The sequence below is a fragment of the Pan troglodytes genome, chromosome 1 (assembly GCF_028858775.2).
Source record: "Pan troglodytes isolate AG18354 chromosome 1, NHGRI_mPanTro3-v2.0_pri, whole genome shotgun sequence".
NCBI classification, from domain to species: Eukaryota; Metazoa; Chordata; class Mammalia; order Primates; family Hominidae; genus Pan; species Pan troglodytes.
The window spans coordinates 6711041-6727511 of NC_072398.2; the positions used below are offsets into that span (position 1 = coordinate 6711041).

The 16471-nt window shown below is 41.2% G+C and overlaps 1 protein-coding gene across 5 annotated transcripts in view; it reads left to right on the forward strand.

Moving 5' to 3' along the window:
• The window catches only part of PLD5 (phospholipase D family member 5), a 447689-nt gene that overhangs the window by 72380 nt on the left and 358838 nt on the right, over positions 1 to 16471 (forward strand). The window contains exon 1 of one of the 5 annotated variants that reach the window (XM_003308836.6): positions 8441 to 8570. The exons of 3 other annotated variants lie outside the window; for them this stretch is intronic. In XM_003308836.6, the coding sequence (XP_003308884.1) occupies positions 8568 to 8570 (3 nt within the window). In that variant the 5' untranslated portion in view covers positions 8441 to 8567. Of the gene's footprint in view, positions 1 to 8440; positions 8571 to 16471 lie in introns of those variants that run through there. One more of the 5 variants, XM_024352940.3, reaches the window with a different exon arrangement.

Consider the following 16471-nt stretch of genomic DNA (forward strand, 5'->3'; position numbering starts at 1 on the left):
GAGATTGATGTTCACCTGGGGAAACACAAGCATAACCTCTTCCCCACGTTAAAATAGAAACTTTTGACCATATATTAGATCTTTTCACCATACTTCTCTTCCTCAGTTTACCGTAGGATGGTTACCAAAGAAATGTTTTTCGGCAGCAGTAACAGAACTAGATTTAGGAATATTAAGAAAATGTAACGTGAGCAATGCCAGTTTAGTTGTATGTGAGGGGTAGACAACTCCTTATCCCCCTCTTTTTGTTTAAGTAATTGTAATTTTGAAGTTCTCTTACTTCTTTCTACAATAGCTTGGCCTTGTGGGCTATAAGGAATACCAGTAATATGTTTAATATGCCACTGATCAAGCAAATTTTTAAAAGCTTTACTACGATAGGCTGGACCATTGTCTGTTTTGAGTTCACTAGGAATTCCCATCACCACAAAACATGAAAACATATGTTTTTTAACAGGAGACGTGGCTTCTCCGGTTTGACAGAGCCCGGTTTGACAGGTAGCCCAGAGACCCCCTGGATAAGTGGATGATGGAATTTATTTAGAGAAGCAGAATAAGCGAGAGTGTTCTCGGCAGCTTTTGTCGTGTTTTATCATAGAGATTTTCCTTTTTGCAAAGCTAGAGACATTCTTGTTTTCCCGTTCAACTGCGCATATGGAAGGAATTAGGAAATAGTGTTACGGACGCAGTGTCGGGCGGGGATTTTGGTAACCTGAAGAGCACTCACTCCTTCTGAAAAGAAAGCTGCTTCTGGACTCCAGGTCTGTGCTCCAGCGTGGAAATGCAGTCTCACAGGGGCCAGATCTTCTGATGTTTCAAAAGAAATCAGAAAACTAGATTTTAATGAAGTCCTCCCCACCTTTTGTTCACAACACAGCAGAAGCCAATATTCATCCCTCAGGTGGCCAGTTTGCAGTCTCTGATATGGACCATCACCAAACAAATGATACCTTTTATAATGCCTAATATCAATCATGGACAGCTCACACAGTAATTCTAAATATGCAGACTTGCTTGCTGACTTGCGCACTCAGCCTGCAGATGTTTCAGTCACTTTAAATCTAAACAGATTTTATTTTCTTTTTAGAGTTCTTTAGGGCAGCACTGTCCAGTAGAAAGTTCTGCAATGATGGGCATGTTCTAAATGTGTGCCTTTCAGCCCAGTCGCCAGCAGCCACATGGGACTCTTGAGCATTCGAGATGTGGCTAGTGTGACTAAGGAACTGGATCTTAAATTTTATTTAATCTGAATTAATTAAAACTTTGTAAATCGTCACCTGCAGCCAGTGGCCAGCAAGCCTTATCTGAAGGTCTCCACCATTCTCATCCCCTCAGAAACCCAGCTCAGAGTCACTGAACGGAACCAAACTAATGCATGCTTTTGATTGCAAGGCGGAGTAAGGAGGGGAGGGAACAGATCCACTCCAACCTTGGTTGGGGTCAGGAGAAAATTCCATGTACCTAAATATATGAAGCTTATAAATCAAGCTGACACACTCTTAAATAAAATATGTTCCCATCCTCCTACCTGTGAAGTATTTCTTTGTAATGTCCTGGAAGGACAGGTTCAAATTTAGAATTCCTGGACTCCTAGGGCTCTGCCCTGGGGCACAGTGGCATGGGGGGAGCTGGCCCTTCTGTCCCCACCCCGGCTCTATCCCACACCACAACTGGTGTAGCACACCTGCCTGGACAGAGTGGAACTTTACATAACTGCGGTTCAAGGACCATCTTTGGGACACTTCTGTTGATCAGATCTCTTTTCTCCCTCATGGCTGTAGCTGCATTTGACTTTAAGACACCTTACACAGCCTTGTAGAAATGCCATATAAAGTGAGCTCCTGTATTGATTTGGGCATGAAGCTCCCTTCTGGGACAAGTGCTATGTCTGATTGATGCCTTCTGGGAGTCCATATAAGCGCCTACCTCATTGCCTACAAATTGAAGGATAATCACTTTTCTAAACAGGCTTGCACTGAATTCTTCGGAGGCAAATTAGAACTGAACCTAGCTGCTGCCTTTAAAGTGTGTAAGACCCGAAACAAGGAACAGGTACAGGTGTGACTTTGGTCAAAGGTTAATAAGGAGAGTTCACTTCATTAAGCTGCTTGTTTCACCATCACTAAATCTCTTTGGCAACCTGCCTCAGAAGACTTCTTACTTGGGACAGTCCTTTATGTCAAAAAAAAAAAAAAAAAAAAAAAAAAAAAAAAAAAAATGGGGCGTGGAAGATAAATTACAGGTTGCTTTTAATTCAGGTATAAATCAATCCAGCGAGCTCCATGTGATGAAAGTCATTAGTTAAAAAATCAAGTATCTTAATGCTTAGAATTTGCATCTGGATTATCTTCATCTAAATAAAACCTTTCAAATGATTTGCAAATTCTGGCATTAAAATAGGTAAAAGAGAATAAACATAACAGTCACACTCCATGCACACATAGATGTATGTGAAAAACTTGAGCAGTTTGAGTTGGAGGGCAGCTTCTGAAGCTTATTTTGAACAACTGATTGATCACATTCGTTTCTGCTGGGAGGCGTTTACGCCCGTATTTTTAACAGGTGATTAAAAAGTCATTTCTCCACTTGGAGAAAAAGCTGGAGAACTATACCCTGATTGTGCTGGGGCTCCCTCCTGTGGTAAAAAAGAAGAACAGGCACATACATAATTCCTGACAGCTGAAGAAAAGAAATAGATGGTCCCAGGGATAGAACCGGAAAGGGTAAACTGTGACGATCTGCAAAGATTCAGGGCATCCGGTCAGCTCTCTCTGTAATTCAGGCTTGTCTGGGAAACAAACTTCAAGCTTTCTGTTAGATATGTTAGACCCTGGAACACACTCTGATCTACAATGGCTGCTACCCTACTTAAGGGCACTCACATTTTACCACTCTGCTTAATTTCCTTTCTATTACAGCCACTTTTCAGCGTTAGAAACTCTTTTATGATTTTGTAGTTCATAATACCTTAATAGAAATCAATGTAAACATTTTACAGATGAAATATGTTTCCCCCTGTGTCTCTTTTCATATATGCAAATGCTTAGCAATCTTGGGTGGTTTTAGAAAGTGATGGTTTCTTTTTCTCAGTGCCTTGACCTCATTTTTTTCTTTTTTTTTCCTCTGCCAACATCAATTTAAGTCTGTTGAAACAGAAACCTTTGAAACAGTATTAGAAGCTGAAAGCCATCCCTACATGCTTTATGACTGTTAGACTGAGTGGGTTTGCTTGAGATTAAATTTGCCTTTTTTTTTTTTTTTGACACGGAGTCTTGCTGTGTTGCCCAGGCTAGAGTGCAATGCATGATCTCGGCTCACTGCAGCCTCTGCCTCCCAGGTTCAAGCGATTCTCCTGCCTCAGCTTCTCGAGTAGCTGGGATTACAGGTGACCGCCACCACACCTGGCGAATATTTTTGTACTTTTAGTAGAGACAGGGGTCTCACCATGCTGACCAGGCTGGTCTCAAACTCCTGACCTCAAGTGATCTGCCCACCTTGGCCTCCCAAAGTGCTGAGATTATAGGCATGAGCCACTGCAGCCAGCCTGAAGTTAAATTTGAAAGTATCATCTTGTCCGTGTGACTCTTTCAAAGGGTCTCTAATCACCAGCGCACGTTGAGCTCTCCTAGCCCTGCTGCCTGAATTAGCTGCAACTGTGAGGCTGAGAAGGAGTGGGTGAGGCTAAACATATCCAATGGCCAGGCAAAAATACATAGGCAGTACGGGAAGATAGGACTAGGGGTTAAAACTGGTGGTGGGAGAGACAAAGAAAGATAAGCAGTTCACAACACTTTTCTTGTTTCTTTTATGAGAGAGGGGTGGACAGGTGTCATTCTGCAGCTATGGGATAAGAAGGAGCCTATGTCTCTGCATTTTCTCTAAATTCTATCCTAAAGGGGAGCCCTAAATTGTGATAGTAGGGAGTGGGTGTCGCAGTGGCCATAGGGAGCTTCCAATCTCTAGGGACTACCTTTTTGGAATGGCAGGTACACTTTTCGTTAATGCAGGATGAGCATTTGAAAATTTTGAACAGGCAAATAATGAATACACTGTGTAGGGAGGTAATAATGTCTTGTTGGGCTTCTCAAAAACATTTCAAAGATCTTCTAAGGGTACAATAAAAATTTCATTAAAAAGATAAAATGCATTTGCTCATAAGAAAACACTAAATGAAATAGGTATTACTTATATGCATTTTGTCTTAGCCTATTTAGGCTGCTATAACAAAATGACCGTAAACTAGGTAGCTTACAAACAAAGAAACTTATTTCTCCCGATTCTGGAGGCTGGAAAGTCCCAGATCAAGTCACTGGCAGATTTGATGCCTGGAGGACCTGCTTCCTGGTTCCTAGATGGTGCCTTCTCCCTGTATCCTCACCTGGGGGAAGGGCAAGCAATCTCCCTTAGTCATGTTTGATAAAAGTACTAATCCCGTTCATGAGGGCTCCTCTCTCTTGATCTTGTCACCTTCTAAAAACACCACCTCCTAACACCATCGAGCTGGGGATTAGGTTTCAACATACGAATGTGGAGGGGGCCACAAACATTCTGACAATCATGAAATTTGTAAAGGGATTTCTTTTTCCTTTGTCTTTTTCCTTTCACCTTTCCATGTTCAGAAGAGTGGGAATAGCTTTCCGCTGAGCATTTTACCTGCTTGGTCTCAGACTTTTCACTGTTGTACCTGGATTTTTAGTTGTTTAGGGGTGTGTGGGAAGATAGGACCTACGGGGTGCAGAGGAAAGGACTGGCTTTCCGGATGTCCACATCAGGGGTGGGGGGCAGGGTCTGGTTCGGCCACCCAGGCTGGTGTGCAGTGGCGCAATCTCAGCTCAGTGCAACCTCTGCCTCCTGGGCTCAAGCCATCTGCCCATCTCAGCCTCCTGAGTAACTGGGACTGCAGACACACGCCATTACACAAAGCTAATTTTTTTATTTTTTGTAGAGATGGAGTTTCACCGTGTTGCCTAGGCTGGTCTGGAACTCCTGGGCTCAAGCGATCCACCCGCCTCAGCTTCCTAAAGTGCTAGGATTATAGGCGTGAGTCATCGTGCCCAGCCTGGATGTCCACGTTTTTTAATGAAGGTATACGAACTACTATTTTATAGAAAAGTCCAAGTTTTTTCCTGCTTCTCACTCTCCAGAACTTCCTAACTTTCTTGCTGATGGTTTGTGAGGCCAGGTATCAATGAGGTGATTGTAATTCAGTGTGTTCTGACAAGATCAAGCTGAAAAGTGTAACCATTTTGATAATAAAAGTGCCAAACAATTTTTCATATCAATAGAATCCTGGTTGACTCAACAGGCAGATGATTATTCAGAAATCCTTCCTCCTAGTCCCTTGTTGTTTCTACTAGGTTAACTTATTTGAAAAAAAAAAGTCCAAAATGCCAGTACACTGTATGAGCATTTTTCATTGCAGAAAAAGCACTGATTCTACATCTGCTTAGATTTGTGCAGGGCCCTGACACAGACATAAGGATGGTGCGCCCCCGTGATTAATGTACTTCTAGCCTTCAGCTTGCCATTCAGCCCTGTTGGGAGGGTCAAGGGAGATGGCGCAGACATTGAGGACTGAGCCGAAGCCCCCGTGGGGACAACAATAAAAACCATCCCTGGCTCACGCCTGTAATCCTAGCACTTTGGGAGGCCGAGACGGGCGGATCACGAGGTCAGGAGATCGAGACCATCTTGGCTAACACGGTGAAACCCCGTTTCTACTAAAATTACAAAAAATTAGCCGGGCGTGTTGGCGGGCGCCTGTAGTCCCAGCTACTCGGGAGGCTGAGGCAGGAGAATGGCGTGAACCCGGGAGGCGGAGCTTGCAGTGAGCCGAGATCGCGCCACTGCACTCCAGCCTGGGAGACACAGCGAGACTCCGTCTCAAAAAAAAAAAAAAAAAAAACAAAAACAAAAAAAACCATCCCTGGAATGGAGTGTCTTGTGTGCAAAGGCCTGGAAGTATTGGTGAGCACGGTGACTTGAGGATACTGCAAGGAGTTCTTTGTGACTGAAGTATAAGGTACTAGCAGGAGCATGGTGGGAGAGGAAACTTTAAGGAGGCCTTTCATGAAGGACCTTAAATACCATGGAGAGTAGTCTCGGTTTTATCTTACAGCCAGTAGGTTGCCATTCAAGAATTTTAGACTGGGCGCGGTGGCTCAAGCCTGTAATCCTAGCACGATGGGAGGCTGAGGCAGGTGGATCACCTGAGCTCAGGAGTTCGAGACCAGCCTGGGCAACACGGTGAAGCCCTGTCTCTACTAAAATACAAAAGATTAGCCAGGCATGGCAGCGTGCACCTGTAATCCCAGCTGCTTGGGAGGCTGAGACGGGAGAATCACTTGACCCTGGGTGGCGGAAGTTGCACTGAGCCATGATCGTGCCATTGCACTCCAGCCTGGGCAACAAAGCAACACTCCTGTCAAAAAAAAAAAAAAAAAAAAAAAAAAAAAAAAAGAGAATTTGATACAGGAATAACATGTTTAAAATCTGGCTAGATGGTAAGATACCTAAAAATAAACAATAAAATAACCACTGGCATCCAAGAAGTGTCTGAAGACAATGTATGATTCAATGTTAAATGCTTAGGACAGTGTTGAGTGACAGTCATAGAGAAGATAAATTGCTGTAAATTGAGGCTGTCAGGGAACTCTTTCTGAAGGAGGAAAGAATAACGCTGCACCTTGAAGAACAGATAGAAGAAAGGGAGACGCTTCACTGATGCTGTGGTAGGGGATTTCTGTTGTGCACAGATATAAAGGCTAATGGAAAAAAGCAGACAATGCTTTTTTTCCTGGTCACACTGCAGTACATGTTGCCACCTCTTCCCATGAGAGGAGAAGGATAAGTGGGCATGGCCCAAGGTAGAGTCAAAACGATGTGGCTGAGTGTTTCTAGAGAAAGGGCCTCAGGATGGGATGATGAACTGAGAATCCACGTTAGGCAATGTTGGCTTATTCCAGCTTGGGGACAAGTGTTAAACACTCCAGAGTTTCAGAGTATTCACTTACTGAATTCATTTAACCCCTTAAAGGGGTGTCTAGAACCTACTCAATGCAAGCATTGAGCTACATCTTGGCCATATGTCTCTCATGTGGGCACCTAATTTGCCTGCCATATTGGCTTCTCTATCCTAAAAGACTTTTTCCAGAGGGTGTGAAAATGTGTGTGTTTTTCTGGGACTCTGTTGATTCACAGCTACTCCTTGATGCCATCGAGCCTGATAAATGCCATGGACTCTTCTAAGAAATCAGAACCCTTGGCCATCAGCACGAATTATATTCCTGGGGATGAATTTGCTCTAGAACAAGTATTTAGCTTTGCTGGAGGTTTTTCCTGCCCTTTCTAGGCCTAACCATACAAGAAGATGTGAATTTTTCCTTTTTGATGAGAGGAAAAGCAGTAACAAAAGGAACCCAACCCAAGCCTGGAACAAATCAGGCTCCAAGCAAAAGGAATTTTACCAATTTGTGGGACTTTGCCAACATTTCCAACAGTAATGGGAAATCAATGTATTAACTCAGCTAGTAAATATTCTAGAGTGGAATAGATGCTGCCTGGAGGATGCAGATTTGAACAAAAGAAGCATGGCACCTGCCCTCCTGCAATTTACAGGTGGTGAAGGAAAGGCAAGTAAACAATTTGGCAATCAACAGATGTTTTTGCTTATGTGTACTATTATTCTAAAGAGTCCTGTCTGAGCTTTGGATGAGGTTCAGCTGCTGCTGTGTGCTAGCTGTGTGATTGAATTCTTCTGAGATAAATTTTTAAACGATAAAACGTGGCCAAAGCGCAGGAAAAGCAAAGAGCCCCGTGGTTTCATATAATTGAGCAGCACAGGCTAGATTTAAAGCATCTGAGAAGACAAGGTCCCTGCATTTGAAGAACTTTGATTATACTCTTCAAGCTAAAGCTGTGCACCTTACACTGCCTTGATGAGTAAAGAACTTTTCTTTCCACCTGTTCAGATTTGACAGCGCTACGCCACAGGATTTAGTGTGGACTTAGCAAACACCCACCGATGACCGAGCTGCTGTAACCATGGAGTGCTCGTCAGCATTGCCCCTCTTCGCTCGTCTTTGTCTAGGCAGGATTCTCCTTTACTCTGACTGGAATTGCAGCCGTTTCTGCTCAGGTTGGAGGTGTGTGGACACCGGCACGGTGCCTGCCTCCCCTGGGTCAGCTTGAGATCTTGCTATCATTTCATTCCACAAGGAACACGACTCCTCTCAGTTTAAAAGGAAAAGAGGGAGAAACATAATTGAACATAGCAGTCCCCAGCGCTTGCTTAAATGCTAAATGAGGGGCCTATGTTTTTAAGAGCACATTCTAGGGGAAATTCTGAAATTGCAAGCTGCAGCCCTTTCTGTCTTCGTGCTCAGTTTGGCTGATTTCCAAAGCATTGAGGCCAGCAATTGAGGGACTGAAATGTAATCGGTGGTGATACGTTTGTGCCACATGAAACATTCTCTGCCTCTGAAGGCTCCAGAGGCTGTGGGAAGCAGCACATCAGCGACAGCTCCTGGCTGCTGGACTCCGCAGGGAGGGAAGGAAGATTGGTCGCAATGGTAAGAAACTCTGGAGTTTTCTACAGACCTAGTTTGTTACCTGGGAAAGAATTCTTAGCCTCTGCTGGTGAAAATCGCTGTTGGTAGCATGAGACTGAACAGTCACTTGAGCTCTGAGGCACTGTCCTTTTTTTTATGAGAAGGGCAGGAACACTCTTTTCACCAGAGCCCTGATTTTTTGAAAAATGATTCCTTTCATGTCAGAGGTAATGGTGCTTTGTAATTTATAAGGACTTTGCTGGGCTCTGCCAGGGAAGGACAGTCCTACGGTGACCTCAGATGTAAACCCCGATTAATGCATTCTCTGAAGTGTGCTCTTTCCTCTGAAAGTAACTGTAATTTCCATGAGATTCTTCAAAGAAATAGTTGTGTGTTTTCTCGATATGTTTGTGTGGCGGTAAAAATCCATTCATCCTTAAGCAGCTTGCTTTGAATTGTCACCGTTCTGTGAGCTTCACTGTTTACTGGAGGCATTAAGCATTACTAGAGCAAACTTTCATGTGATTTTCTTTTTCTTTTGAAACTATCATAGGCAGTAACAACAGGAGCCCAAGTTTTCAAAGTAAGAACGATCTGACTTTGGAGGAAGTTTGATTCAATCCAGTAAAGCAAACTTCCAGGATGAGATGATCCTTAACGTAAACGTGAGGTCTTTAGATGAGGTTTTAGAATTCACTGTGGAAGTGACAACATGTTTATCTCTTGGCCTCTGCTCTCTAGATGTCTTTTCCAAGTGTCTCCTCCCAATCACCCATGATACAAGGAGGAAAACACGGGAGATGGGGGGAAGAACTGGCTTGCAACAGTGGGGCCACTAAACATTTTCTCGAAAGGATTAATGGACAAAGGACATTGATAATAAATAGGATTACATATCATTGAGAAGAAGATAAAGCCTATTACTGTTGAGAGAGAATGCCTGAAATATACTTATTTGACTGCACAGCTGATGTGTGGGAAATGATTTTTCTGTTTATAATCCAGATGAATGAAGAGACTGGTGATGAAGGGAGGGTTGGGAATTTTTAGAAGTGAGTTTGCCTTTCCAACAACTCAGAAAGAGGGAAATTGGAAACCAGATCTATGAGAATCATTCATCTCATTCCCTGCCTTCACGCACCATCCCTAGATCATTCATAGGGACACAGACCAGAGAAAACACTGCCAAGACAAAGGTCAGATTTTTCCCTCTTTAGGTGACACCTGGTACCTTTTATCATCTCATCCATTTGAGCAGTTCTTAACTGTTGAGAAGTCAAAATAAACTGTTTCTCGTTAGTCAGGATGGGTAAAAATAAATAAATAAATAAATAAATAATGCACATATCTAGCATGAGGATTAAATGGGACTCTGAGTGCTTCGGAATGTTTTGCCTGAATGCTTGAGGCAGAATCATTCCTTTCTTCCCTTCATTAGCCTGAGAACATTCCTTTAAGGATTATAAAGGACCGGGCTGAAATGCAGAGTCCCTCTCGCGCCAGCATACTTTGAGCACGGGCATAAACATACGCATAGTGATATTCTCTTACAGTATTCAGGGAGAGATGAGGAGCAGGTCGGGCTGAGATCATTGAAGTACAATCTGATGAAAGTGTACAGACCTCCGAAGAGAGTGAACTTTCCTTTGGAGTTCTGGAAGGGTGCGATGGGAACTAAGAGTGACTGCAAGCTGTTTACATTCAGGCCATCCTCTGGTTATTTTCAGTAAGTACTGTTTAAAAGGTTGGGGAAAAAGTACCCGGTTTTACATTAAAATAAAAGCTTTGGTCTAAGTGAGCTCTTCTTAATGACAGACACTAAAATGGCAATAATTTAACAGGGACCACCTAGCTTTTGCCTAGGCAACCATATTTCACCTTTCATTTTAGTGAGTAAGAGACCACTGACTGGAAGAGGAGTGAATCTATAGATTGGATTTTCATTAAATCCTTTCCATGATGAAAAGGAAACCAATCATGTTTCTCATCATTGCAAATGTGATCAGTTATCTTACCCAGGATCAAAGACACTCACTGTTTAAAACACTCTCCTTGACCTCATTAGAGTCAGGAGCGTGTCAGAACTTGCTAGATGTTATACCAAATAAGCCAGCCCAGCTTGGGCTCTGGCCTCTGATTACTTTTTAAATTTTATTTACAAATTTAAAGGAAATGCAAATAATTAAGTTCATATTACAAATTGCAGACGACTTTTAAGTTATTTCAAAGTGAGGAAAATGTGTAGAAGTTCTCAATATTTTACAAATAGCGACGACATAATGTGCTATGTGCTGAGTGTTTTAAACCCTTTAGTAATCCCCATTCTTGCTTTTAAATACATATTTTAAAATGACTACCCCTGTTGCATTGAGGAAAGGCACACGGAGTTCTGTGCTTTCTGAAGGGCACACAGCTAGTGAGGGGTAATGCCAGGGTGGGAATAAATGGCTACTGGCTCTAGGGCCCTCACTCCTGAAACCACCTCCTCATACAGCCTTTCAAAGTAGAGAGGAAGAGAGCAGGCGCTAGACGGGTGCCTGACAACAAGTTACAGAAACTTTCAGTGCCCCAGCCTTGAAATTTCAACTCACCTTTGACATTTCTCTTTTCCTGTTCTTCCTTCCCAATGTCACCTGTTTTAGTTGCTTTGTCATTTGCTCACGAACACCTTATGTTCCTACTCTGACCAATTTCCCTTAAACAGCTGTGTCTAACTGGGAGATGGTCTAATGTGTGGAAAGAGGATATAAAGTTGCTCAGACAGGGAGTTAAATTTCTTTTTTCTTTTTAGATAGAATCTCATTCCGTCACTCAGGCCACCCAGGCTGAAGTGCAGTGGCGCGATGTCAGCTCACTGCAACCTCCACGTCTAAGGTTCAAGTGATTCTCATGTCTCAGCCTCCTGAGTAGCCGGGACTACAGGCGTGCACCACCACACCCAGCTAATTTTTATATTTTTCAGTAGAGACAGGGTTTTACCATGTTGGTCAGATTGGCCTCGAACTCCTGGCCTCAAGTGATCTGCCTGTCTCAGCCTCCCAAAGTGCTGGGATTACAGGCATGAGTCACCACATCCAGGTTCTTTATTTTTCTTAATTTTATTTTATTTATTTTTATTATTTTATTAATTTGTATTGGTATAAATGTATGAGGTATAAGTATAATTTTGTTATATGCATAGATTGCATAGTGGTGAAGTCAGGGAGGGAGTTAAATTTCTGTGTTACACTCATTGTGTGATTTTGGACAGTAATTTTAAAACCTTTTTAATTCTTAGCTTTCTTCTCTGGAAAATGGGAATAATGATTGTTACCTCCATTGGGTCATCATGAAGATTACATTAATATATTTGTGTAAAATAGAATGTTTAATTAGGAGACCATGACAAGGAGAAAAATTAGAAGGAAGCTTTAAAAATTATCTAGGTAAAAGATGATATGGATTTAAATTAGAATGGTAGAGAGAAAATGGAAAATAAAGCAGGAGATGATGTGAAAGAAAATCCACCTGCCCTGGCCACTGATTGGAGGTGAAATGTGGAAGAGTAAAGCAAATGACCCTGGCATTTGAAGCAAGCAGCTTGAAAAAAAAAAAAGTGAATAAAACTCCCTCACTGTAATTCTTACATTACCTGGCATGCCACCTGTCTTAGTCTGTTCAGGCTGCTCTAACAAAATACATCAGACTGGATAACAGAAAAGCAACAGAAATTTGCCAGGCACGGTGGCTCATGCCTGTAATCTCAGCACTTTGGGAGGCCAAGGCGGGCGGATGGCCTGAGGTCAGGAGTTTGAGACCAGCCTGGCCAACATGGTGAAACCCCGTCTCTACTAAAAATACAAAAATTAGCTCAGTGTGGTGGTGGGCACCTGTAATCACAGCTACTCGGGAGGCTGAGGCAGGAGAATCACTTGAACCCAGGAGGCAGAGGTTGCAGTGAACTGAGATTGTACCACTGCACTCCAGCCTGGAGGACAGAGCAAGACTCTGTCTCAAAAAGCAAACAAACAAACAACAGAAATTAATTCCTTATAGAGACTGGGAAATCCAAGATCAGGGTTTTAGCAGATTTGGTGTCTGGTGAGGGCCAACTCTCTGCTTAGTAGATGATGCCTTCTCGCTGTGTGTTCACACGGTAGAATGAGCTCGATAGCTCTCTGGTGTCTCTTTTATAAGGGCACTAATCTGATTAGTGATGGCAGAGCCTTCAAGACCTCATCACCTTCCACATGCCCTACCTTCTAATACTATCACACTGGGGATTAGGGTTCAACAAATGAGTTTGGGAGGCGGGAGAAACAAATATTCACACCACAGCAGTGCCTTTCACATGGTAGGTTTTATATGGTGTTGAATGAATAAAGGCATAACTTAAGAGAAAATCTGAGGGTCTATATAGTAGAACATATAACACATAGCTATATGTGATTTATATTATCTATTGGACTTTGAGTAACAGGCTATAGGTCTCATCTCTTTAATATATATCACATATCAATAACTGTATGAGATGAGTCCTATGGCCTGTTCCCAAAGTCCAATGAGGTGTTTAGAAGTGAGTGACAATGTAGTGTGTCCTAGGAGAAATATATATTATATATATAGCCTACTTTATACAAATAATATATATATTATTTTATTAAATAATATAATAATTATATATAATTATTATAACATATAATAAAATATTTATAATTACATATATAATATATAATTATATAATATAATATAAATATTTATATTATGTATAGTATAATTAAAAATTTATATTTTACATATAAATATATAATATATATATTATTTGTATAAAGTAGGCTTTTGATTATGTTCCTGAGAAGATGGATCTAGAGGATCAGAGGAGGTTACATGCACCTATATTCCTATGTCCACAGGTTTCAGAAGTTTGAAGGTAATGAGTGAGGACAAATTAGATATAGTTAGAAATTACTAATGGCTACAGTGCCATTTTCTTGATCATTGATAACCTGTAACCACATTGATCAAATGAATAGAAATATGTGGAGGAGAATGAGTGCATACAAAATATCTCCCTCTTCTCCGGTCCTTGAAAACTAAAGCACATAGAATAAAGGTATGAGTGATTTTATTAATAGGGTGGATCTAAGATGCTATTTGTTGGAAAAAGAAGTATTGTGGTGACAAGTTTTTGGGAAATTGAATGTGTTGGTTGGCTTTGAGTTTCTCCTTGAAGATGGTGTCAAGAGCATTAGAAATTATGAATTACACATACCAACAATATAATGAAGATGAGTAATCTCATTCATTTTGCTGTGGTCTTATAGGAAGGAATTACTCTTGATGGGCTACAGGAAGTGCAAAGCTTAAAATTAGCAAATATGAGTTCTGTTCAAATTTTTATCCTATTGTTCAGCCTCCTGGATACTGATGATTCATGATGGATGCTGCACAGGTCCCATTAGGTGAGAAGACACAGAAGCCGCCATACATGGGATGCTAGAGAAAATACCATTGATGTGGTGGCCGATTAAGTCTGATGTTGATGGTAAAATCAATGCAATAAATGGAAGTCCTAGGATAAATAAGCTAATTAGCTGCATTGCCTAGAAATTAAATAGGTTTGGGATGGAGGAAGTCTCTGGAGAGATGCTCATAGGATTACAGAAGAAGTGGTGTGGTTCATGTTGATAGCCTTGACTGCAACTTTAAATGCCCTCCTATAAATGTGGACTCAAGAATAATAGCAAAACTTTCTTAGGTGCTTCAGGTTAAGCTATGATACAGTTTACATTCACTCTTCCTTCCTTTCCATTTACTTGTTTCAACGCTCCTCATTCATTACTTTTTGCCTTTGTACTTCATCTCTAACTTCCCATCTTACTCCTTGGATTTAGCCATCCAAGGAGTAGGTGGATAATCTTCCCAGTTCACATCCTGGACACCTAAGGACTCAGCTCTGGGCATCTGCTTACTGGCTCTATGAAGTGCCCAGACTCCCTAAGACCCACCAACCACTTCACCTTCCTTGATGTGGCCCTCCCTGTATTACACATAGATATAAGGAGAGCATATCTATTTGGAGAAATTTGTTGTTTGCATTCTGAAATTTGCCATGTTTGGATTTATAGCTTGTGTTGCAAAAGTGCTTGATTAATTTCCTCTTTTATTTTACCACTGTGCTTATTTTGTTTTCAATAGTAAAAACAAAATATAAAATATATTTAATATATAAAAGTGTCTTAAGAGATAGATAAAATACCTGATAGGGAAAAGGGGGGAATCACATCTGTATATACTTAAATCTCACTTTTTAACTAACTTCAGCCTTGTCCATAGGATTTAATATTTCTGGTGGACACTTTGGCTGATTTAATAAGTTCATAGAAAGTATAGCTTGTTAGCTTACATGTTCTGTCATAGCAAGGGCGGGCTATATTGCAGTGTTGCTACACCTAGGACTTCCCCAATTTTTGTTGATTCGGCACGGAGATTCCTTGCAGAACTGTGTTTACGACTTAAGTTTAAAATCACTGATGGATAAGGAATACCCGTTTATCCAATCTAGGACGTAGAAGAACTGCCTCTCAAATTTGTGTGAAAGTGCATGAACAAATAACAGATTAATTTCTTAAGATACTGAAAATTAAATACTGCATACAAATTGACTTTACTAGTTTAGGATTATAAGTGTTTCCTTTCCCTGCGTCTCTTCTTTGTATGGAGTGTCGATTTACTTAATCGGGTTTTTAAGTTAAAAAACTTTAAGATAACATAAAAACTGAAAAAGTGCACAAATCATAGATGTACAGCTCACATTTTTGCAAAATGAACACAATCTTGTAATTAGCACCCCGCTCAAAGAATAAAACATCACTGGTTCCCCAAGCCATCATGTGGCGTCTCATGATCCTGATTTAGAATTCCTAATCAAGATCTGCTTATTTTTAAGCTTTAAATACCCTTCTTTATTTTTTGTTTTAAAAAAGAAGCGAATAATCCCATTTATGTAACAGTGCCGCCATGGATAAAGTGGACGTGATACCTGGATGCTGCACGTAGATGGAAATCTTGAGGCACATGCTCACCACACTACTAGCAGTGGTGGAATTTGAGAGATGTTTTAGAACTTCTCAGTTCTTTTTATTCTTATTTAAATAGAGTTTTTCATGACAATGAGTATGTGAAGTTTACAAAAAAAATACAAGCATTTTTTAAGGAACTCTGGTACTTTAGAATGTCTTTGGACATGCCTTTGGAATGTCTCATGATGGGCATCGGCCAGGGTATTTTTTAAATCACTGGGCAACTGAGTCCATGCCCTAGACACTTTGTGCCCTTTGTGGGGAAGAGTTCTGTGCTCCCATGAGAGGTGCTCTTAAGTTGTCAGCGAGAGGTGGCAGAGAGAATGCTTCGCTCTTTGCTTTATACAGAAGCTTACAGCTGAGCTACTAAATGTACTGGAAACAGCTGCAAATAGCAGAGATAAATTATGAATAGCAAAGATTAAAAATATGTCAGTTAACTTTCTGTTTATCTTTGTAAGGAATAAGTTTAATCAGAAATAACGTAATAGCCTTTCTGGGTCTTCCACATTGAGATGTAACTGATGCTTCAACTTTGGCAGAGGATCCATTTTGAAGAGTTGCCAAGTACAATGGTGAGACCTCTTGGGCTCTGGCAGAAGGTGGGCTCGGTGGCTCCCCTGCCTAGGATGGCCCACTATGTTCCTCGGGAAGAGGGGTGTCTCTCTGACTCCTTTTCCCCAAAGCTTTCTATTACTGTTACTTTAAAATGTGCAAAAGTGATATATATCCTTATGCACTCTAAAGTCAGGAAATATAAATTCTTATTTCATCTTAAGGGAAGATGAAAAAGGGCTGATAACTCTAAATCTGACTTATAACTGAGGAAACTAAGACAAGCTTAGTAAGCCAAATTAATTT